We start from the raw sequence: 8,567 nt of genomic DNA, 5'->3' as shown, positions 1-8,567 counted from the left end.
CCAATTCAGAAACTACTGCAAACACATTAACAATAAATTATCTTGTATATGTAATATATAAAATCACAGTGCGAGTGTCCCTTTAAATGGGAAGAAGTATTACTGCGTGTTCAAAGTGCTCAAAAATGCTCTATTTGGTACCTTGTATAAAACTGAATACTTAATGATCCAAATATATTTCATACATAATTGCTATTACTGCATGAAAATACCACCATATTAATTTTGTTTTTAAAGGTTTAACCATTTATATAAATGGAAGTTTAATCACAGCAAAACAATTACTACCATTCAAGTCAGTGGAAAAAAATGATTTTTACAGCACTATCATCATCACAGACATATTTTAACACTATGAATATTTTTCTGAGATGGTCTTGGGAACCTGTGTTTGGGCTATTAGAAAGTTTTTTTTTTTTTTTTTTTTTTTAAATGGTAGCTACATAAATTTGAAACCCAACTTCAGTATGGATCCATACATTTGTAGGTTTATTTTTTATTTAACTAGGGTATTTTCAAATGAAGAATACCAGGAAATAAATATAAAGTATTTATTTGATTAACTATATGTTTAATAAACTTAAAGTATCTTACTTTAATAATGCAGCAAGTATGTACATCTGACATATTTGTTTAACACTGAAGCAGTGAGAGAAATTACATAAATCACACACTACCAACAATACCAGCTGAACCTTCCTTTTGCATAAAAACAACTGCACATGATCCATAAGTCTGCTGCTTTCCATATGGAGACTAGCCAGTTTAACCTGACATGTTACCTGTCAGTTGTTGGTCCTGTGTGATTTGTTAACTTATTCTCTGCCCTCACATTTTGACAAATCATAAAAATATCCATACTTCAGAGATCAGCCCACATTTCTCATACTTCAAAACCAATATATCTGAAGATCTTCTATGAAGTTGAAAAAGTCAGCATTCCCAAGTATACTGTCTAATGTTCAAAAAAGCTTCCAGTCCTTGGCACTTTTGCCCAGTGTCGCTATGTTTCTGTTACTATTTAAGGGCTCATCCGAGGCAAGCCATGCATGAAAAAGCAGTCCTTAATCAACAGCTGACACAAGTAGAGTACAGGCATATGTGACCGCTGGGGATCTGCTAAGACACATTTAATTCCTATCTGATGAAGCTAATGCTTGATCTGCATTTGTAATCAAAGCATAAAGTGATGTACTGCAACCACACTATCATAACTAAAAATACAACTCTATACAAAGATTCAACTATACCAGTATTTAGCAGTAGCTATTATGCTCATCTCAGTAGACTTGCACATGAAATATTGATTCACAGTGCAGACTATAGAATGTGCTGGGCCTCATGTTTTCTTAGTGGTTGTGTCCATTTGTAACACCAAATTCCCTATTGACTGTAATGCAGGAGAAACCTCCCCCTTTGAAAGTTTTATTTTTCATATTAAAATGTAAACCTGCATCCATCTACATTACTGACTATACATACAAATTAATCTCATAAATTCTGTCAAAGCCAGGTATGCATTAAGAAGCATTATGCACTTCATCTTCAGGTCTATTCTTCTGTTCTTCTACTTACCATAACCTTATACAAATGAAGTTAGTAATATCTTCATTCCTACTCTATTGGCCATTTTACTAAATCCTTATGCTTTAAATAAGAATTTGTATAAATGGATAGTATGAAATCACCTGTGGTACCTTTTCAGAGGCCCTGAGAGGCATTCTGTGGCATCAGATTTACACTGGGGCTTGGTGAAGAGATTGCATTATTTGTTATTGCTTAGCTAAACCATGAAGCTGAGTATCTGTCTGAAACGCCCATCATGCACTACATATTAGTTGGTCTTATTATGAAAAGTTTTATTTAATGGATTTTCATTATGCAGGATAGTTTAAAACTATTTATTACATAAAGAATTTTACATTGAAGTGCATGTGATGAAACTAGGCAAGTTGTGTTGGTCAGCTAAGAGGTACCAGACATATTTGTTGTCTTTGTGCATCTATTCCGATTTGTGGGGGTCAGGGAGCTATCCAAAACTTTTCATTTGACAAAGTGCTGAAGGCACAGTTATATTTAGGCAGAAAATCTCAATGAAGCCCCATACCTATTCGCATGGCATGGTTTGTGTGGAGGCCTCCATGTAGTTTCATGTAAGGAACTCAGCCAGCTCAATCACTCCAGAATGTAATTTGTACTGTTTTTATATAGCTATCATGGCACTACATATGTTGTTTGGCCTCTCACTCCAAAACACAAAACCTAGAGAAGGCATAGACCAACACACATGAAAAGGAAACACTATTACCTGGAACTAAGCAAAGTTTTTGCTAAATTTGCAGGTCATCTTGGAGCAATGGCTGTGCAATCTCTAGGTTGGCGTGAGTCACCACAGGCAGCTGCCTGTATGTTACCTGCTTGACAAAACCAATGAGGAAGCCAATGACTAGAGCAATGCCAAGGAGGGAGCCCAGGACCCAAGCATAGGAGGGCTCTCTGACCTGAGGAATATGAGGAACTGGGTGGGTTGGATGGGTTTGCTTCAGGAGGTCTTGGACATTGCTGAGGGAGCCATTGTTGGGAGATGGCTGGATCCCAAGGATGGAACACATGAGGGGATAGAGGTCCACTGATCGCATGCTATCTTTGCGGTATCCCTGATGGAAGGCAGGCCCACTGGCAACAAACACTGGGTGCATGCTGGGTAACCTGTTGTCATAACCATGGTTGCCTACTGTAAAGAGAAAACACAATGATTACATGCAGCTGTTTATTAAACACAAGTACTAATCTTTACATACAAAAGCTACAAGAAAAACACAAAAATGTCAGCACATATATCTAAAACATTTTTCCTCATTGACATTGTTTAAATGTACCACAGATGCTTCATTTTCGTCAGACGTTCTTAGTTTCAAGCAATTAACAAAATTTTCAGACATTTAGCTGATGCTTTTCTCCAAAGCAACTTACACTGTTAAGGTACTTACTATCATTTACCCATTTATACAGCTGGGAGATTTTTTTTTTTTTTTCTGGAGAAATTCAGGGTAAATACCTTCCTTGCTCAAGGGTACTACAGCCGGACGTGGAAACTGAACCTGTGACCTTTAGGGCCAAAGGCAGTAGCTCTTACCACTAGACTTCCAGCTGCCCCAAACAATAATCCAGATAAACCCTTGACATGCATGCTAAAGCAAGGCTATTCAACTAACTCCACAATGTTTTGTTGAAGCCATGAACCACCTGATTCAACTCAGGCTTAACAGAACGCTTTAAAATTCCTTTCAAAATCCTTAGTGGAGTAAAGAGAGCTGAAAAACATACTTAACCCAGTTCTCTAAGAGAACAGCCCAGGACCAAACATTATTAATTTTATCCATAAAAACTATTCAATTAGCTCTCTCAATCAAAGTCTTTCAATGCATATTTGGACTGTGCTGACATACCTTTCTGATGTGTATTTTAATGATTCAGCAAAAGTGTTGCATTATGGCGCATCGATACTAAATCAAAAATCCTACTATAATGAAAAAATGTTTACACTTACACAAAAACGTTCCATTTTTGTTTTGCAAAACTGTCCATCCTTCTTTAGCTTCTATAATTATAGGCATTATTCTTGCATTTTGCTTATAGTTGTATTGGTCTGGAATGTCTTCTTTCCTGTAAACAGTCATATTAGGATTCGCATTGACTAGAGCACTGTAGACTTCTTCAAACTTGCCTGTAAATGAAAATATAATTAATGACAACAGGGAGCAACAAGCAACAAACAAAATACACACTATATTAATTTTATGTACTACAGCAAAAATTAATGTCTACTTGGAAAAATACAGGCCTAGCAGACACAAAAAAGAATCACCAGACTTACCTTCCTTGGGTAAAATGGCAACTACCGGACTCTTATCAATCATGGTGTATAGATCTCCGTTTACATAATTATCCAGTTCAATAATCCTACTGGTTGACATCTCTGCCATTCCATGATCACTTGTAATGACAAGATTCATTATATCATATAGATCTGCACTCTTTAGCTGCTCCACCAAGAAGCCAAGCTTCTCATCAATGTCAGTTATGACTGCATTCATAAGATGGCTCTCTGGTCCAAATGAATGCCCACTCTCATCTGGTTCCTCCCAGTAAAGGACTCCAAAATTGATTCCTTCATTCTTGAACCAGTCAATGAGCTTCTGAACCCGTGCCTGAAAGGAGACGGATGAGTTGTACTGCAGGTAGTGGGTTGGGTAGGTCCCACGGATCTCCACATCAGAACCTGGCCACATTGCAGCCCCACTTCTGTGTCCAGCCTTCTGATTAGTTACCCAAAGGGGTTCGGCCTCATCCCACCACCTGGAGTCATATTCCTCCATCGTATGCATGGAAAAGGTCTGATTGAGTTTGGGGTCATACATTTCATTGGCAACAACTCCATGGCTTTCCGCATAAAGACCGGTCACCATACTGTAGTGGTTGGGGTAAGTCTTTGTTATGTACACATTCTCCACTTGTTTCACCTGAACACCATCCTTGATGAGAGCATTAAATTTGGGTGTGGGAACTCTCTGGAGGTAATCCCAGCGGAAGCCATCGAAAGACACAAGCAGAAGCTTGTTTAGTTCTGCCGAGTTAAAGCGGGGCTGTATGATCAAAATCACCATGACGATGAGGCCGGTCACCTTCAGGTGACAGTTTTCCATTGTGGCCTGAAAGGGAAAAGGGGAAAAATGAGCTAAAACAGAGAAATGCTTGTGAAAGACACACATATCGAATATCACTTTGGAGGTAAATGAACAAATTCAAACATCAATATTAAACACTAATTCCAAGGACATTCAGTGCAACATTTTCTCGCTGATGTGTAAAATCAAAATGGGAAACTGCAGAGTAATAATCCCAGTTCAAGCAGTTTTAGAATAATAACTCAGATGTTCTGAATTTATAATAAGAAGAATTTATGATCAGAACAATTTAATTAGCACGTTCTTCACATCTGAAAAACTAATTCAGAACACTTAATTAACAGTCAGTGAAGTAATGACAGCAGAAAATATTAAGAATATCAATAGATAAGAAAGTAGCGAAGAAGCGTTCTGGCTAATAACCACACGAGCTGTACTCTACGAAATGAACAGATCACCTGAGCAGTTCCACTAATTATTTTCCTTCATTTATTAAATATCACGAAACTAATGAGAAATACTTTTTTTTTTTTCCCTCAAGTAAGAACGGTTCACTCGGCACAATGATTCGCCCTTCTCTAGTCCACCAATAGAACTTAGAAGTCGAGTTCGCACAACTAGTATAAAAATATAGTTAGCTAAAAGAGATTTTGTAGTATTTTGTAAGGTATATATTTTATATATATAGCCAAAAGATCGTGTGAGTGTGTGGCCAAGGGAGTCAGCTGAGCGAGTAAGCGACCCACGAAAACGCCCTCGGTCGGAGTTCAACAAGAAGAGATATGTTATGTAAACTGGGCCGATAATGTCAATTATTGACTCAGTATATTGACTCAATATATACCAGACCAACGGCAAATATTTTTGTTTTTACTTTCTAAAGCCTCTGTGTCTGTCTTGTGTGTATAATTCCTCTCCAAAAAATGGCAGGTTTTCGCTAGTATATTGACCTGACGTGAAACTAACGACATCGCTGAAAGCACAGCACCGAGCCGCGCCTTCGCATAATAACGTATATTAATTTAGGACCAAATCATGTGGCACTTTAATAACTTAGCAAGGAAAGTAATAAAAATAAAAATAAAAACGAGGCAAATGTAAAATGGGAGACGCTCACCTCCTTGTTTTTGCGGCGGGGTGCGCGACGGAGCAAATAAACAGTGAGGTAGGAGGAAGTCCCGCCTCGAGCACAAAGCTGCGCGCTGCGGCCCCCAGCCCACTCACACTCAGGGTCAGAGTAACACTCAAAGTGACGGTGACGTTGATAGAGACCCCTGACAGGTGTAGACTTCTGTAGACCAATAACAAAATGGCGAACGCCTCCCGTGCGCGCGCGCGCTACGCGAGGACACCGGTCGCTTCCAAAGCCCTTGAGGTGATTACGTCACTGCCATCGCAGCACGAACACGAGTCTCCCGCAGGTTGAAACCCTGGTAAAAACCGGGGAAAAGCACCTGCAGGACAGGGAAAAGTAGCCAAATTAAGCAGAACTGACACAGCCTACGCAGGAGACAAAGATGAATCCAAATGATTACATAATAAAGACAAAAGAGTTGCGTAACGCAAAATCGTGCTAATTCTACTCCCAGAACACAGGCATGCTCAAGTGATTGAAGTTCGACCTCGCAGACTATGACTGTTTCCTAATAAATACTTTATAAATGCCTTTGTTACAATGCAGGCAGGACCAGAGCAGGTGTTGCAGTGATACTCGAGGTCTTCGGGGAAGCAATACGGTCTGGGAACAGCTACACTGAACTCTATGCGCACATGACGTGTAAGAGCAAAACGAGCTTAAATTAAACTGTACGTATTCCCTGCTTCCAAAAAAATATGTTTACGCACCAAAGACAGAATTTGCCACATAAATACTGTCTCCCAGTGGCGGACCGCACCGGGTGACACCAAAAATGACTGTCTATGAGTTTTGTGCAGTGTTTCAGCAGAAATGTATTATTTTTATAAAAATATCCCAGTAGTTAGTTATAACAACAAAAACATTTTTCGTAAGCCCAGTTTACATGTATCAGTATACCTACAAGGCTAAAACATGCTCATTTACTTTTTGAACCTTCTAGTGCGCTCCGCTCAGAGCGCTCATTATTACCCAATTACAATGACGCATTGAATCACGTGGTTTCGTCTGCACATGCTATAAGCACGCGCTGTTGTTTTCGTTGCTGCTGCTGTTTTTATAGTTGCTAAATGTGTCAAATTTTATGGTGCGTAAGCTACAGTATTGTGGTAATTTTTTATTTGTGGACCTGTATCAATAACGTTAAAATAAACATAACTTATGTACTTCTTAAACGTTTTTACTTGAAATTCTGTTGTTTTCTTACCGAATTTTCACTTTACCACATGAGTCTATGTAAATGTAAATACATTTAGGCTGTGCGTATGATATTGTAATTTAAGGGTGTAATTTTAATTTTAATTACAGCAGGAGTGGGAACTGTGAACAAGGGACCTTCGAATTGTTGGGCAACAGTCCCAAACATTACACTGCACATAATGCGGTGTAATGCAATTTTCTCCAAAGCGACTTCCAATGAACTCTATGTAGTGTTACCAGCCCACACACCTTATTCACCAAGGTGACTTACACTGCTAGATACACTACTTACAATGGGTCACTCATCCATACATCAGTGGAACACACTCTCTTGCTGTGTCACTCACACATTATGGGGGAACCTGAACAGCATGTCTTTGGACTGTGGGAGGAAACCGGAGCACCATTTTTAAACACCATAGACTTTTTCCTGGACTTAGGACTGTTTTCTCACCACTTTCCAGTATAATTCCCGGGCCAAATAAGGGCGACACAACACTGAGTTATCCCGAGTTAAACCTGTCACTCTCTATTCATTCCAGTAACCCCTGTTCGCGTTATACTCACTGTTGCCACAGGGTGGCGCTCATTCAACGTAAAACTACTGTCAATTAAGCCCTGTGTTAAAACTGGCAACATCTCTCAGCGTAAATGAAACTAAAATCCGAGACAATCTGATATACATACAAAACTATATATATGAAACAAACGAAAATGTACAACACACCACACACTTATCAGTGCTACAGCGGAAAATGAAGTTAACATTTGAACTTTTGATTACAAACCTGATGATGGAACGTGTACCTAATAAGACAAGTGTTCCAAAAAACAAATTTAGACATAAGTGTGAAAGTAGTCTAACTTCTCGTCCTCCAGATCAAAATAAAATATGCAGTATATATATTATATATTGCATATATAATCCCAAAATGACGCATGCTGTATATGCTGTATATACTCCTGTATATGCATCATTTTACGGTGCCTGTTTTATTTATCTTTGGCGTGTCTATTTATCTCTTTCGGATGGTGTAAAGACCTTTTTTAGCATAAAAACTTAAAGGATAGGGCGACAAAGTCCCCGATCCCTGTTCGTTCACACCAGAACACGGTTATTCGGTCACACGATTTGCTAGACAGGATTCACCGTACTTCTCAGTCTGGGCGGAACCCATTTAACACGCAAGCCGCAGTAGTAGAATAAAAGAGAAAGAGAAACCAATAAAGCTGCCGGAGCAGCCCTCCTCCCGCAATAGCCATAGGCTGTAACGGGGATTTAACACCATTATTACCATACAGTAACTTTTACATTTTTGAATAAAGTGATGGTTGTAAGTTGCTGAGCCTGGTCACAGCACTCTGTTAATGGAAACAGGAATCGGGACATAAGATGAGTCCGAAGAAAAGTACTCCTTCGCTTGTCCAGTGCATCATCAGTAAGCCTCCGTACACCTGCTATCTCTCACACATAAACCATCAGCCTGCCTCTTAACGGGTGGGTTTTAGGACCTCACGGACACCGCGCCGCCGCCACCGATCGC

At 39.3% G+C, this 8,567-nt stretch overlaps 1 protein-coding gene across 1 annotated transcript; it reads right to left on the bottom strand.

Moving 5' to 3' along the window:
• On the bottom strand, positions 1–6,124 carry enpp5 (ectonucleotide pyrophosphatase/phosphodiesterase 5). The gene is made up of 4 exons (XM_018743929.2): positions 5,806–6,124; positions 3,878–4,712; positions 3,551–3,727; positions 1–2,734 (listed from the first exon to the last, which is right to left on the bottom strand). Exons 2-4 carry the CDS (start codon positions 4,704–4,706, stop codon positions 2,331–2,333), a joined length of 1,410 nt encoding a protein of 469 aa, XP_018599445.1. The 5' UTR covers positions 4,707–4,712; positions 5,806–6,124; the 3' UTR covers positions 1–2,330.
• Positions 6,125–8,567: the final 2,443 nt, after the last annotated feature.

The sequence above is a fragment of the Scleropages formosus genome, chromosome 1 (genome assembly GCF_900964775.1).
Source record: "Scleropages formosus chromosome 1, fSclFor1.1, whole genome shotgun sequence".
In the NCBI taxonomy this organism is placed as follows: domain Eukaryota; kingdom Metazoa; phylum Chordata; class Actinopteri; order Osteoglossiformes; family Osteoglossidae; genus Scleropages; species Scleropages formosus.
The sequence above is the reverse complement of the archived record's forward strand: the minus strand, read 5'-3'. Positions and strand labels throughout refer to the sequence as shown.

Coding starts and splice junctions, on each gene's coding strand:
- enpp5 (XM_018743929.2), bottom strand. CDS start 4,706: ATGGAAAACTGTCACCTGAAGGTGACCGGCCTCATCGTCATGGTGATT. Junction 3,728..3,877: donor TGCCATTTTACCCAAGGAAG/GTAAGTCTGGTG, acceptor TTTCATTTACAG/GCAAGTTTGAAGAAGTCTAC. Junction 2,735..3,550: donor CAAAAATGGAACGTTTTTGT/GTAAGTGTAAAC, acceptor TTCTCTTTACAG/TAGGCAACCATGGTTATGAC.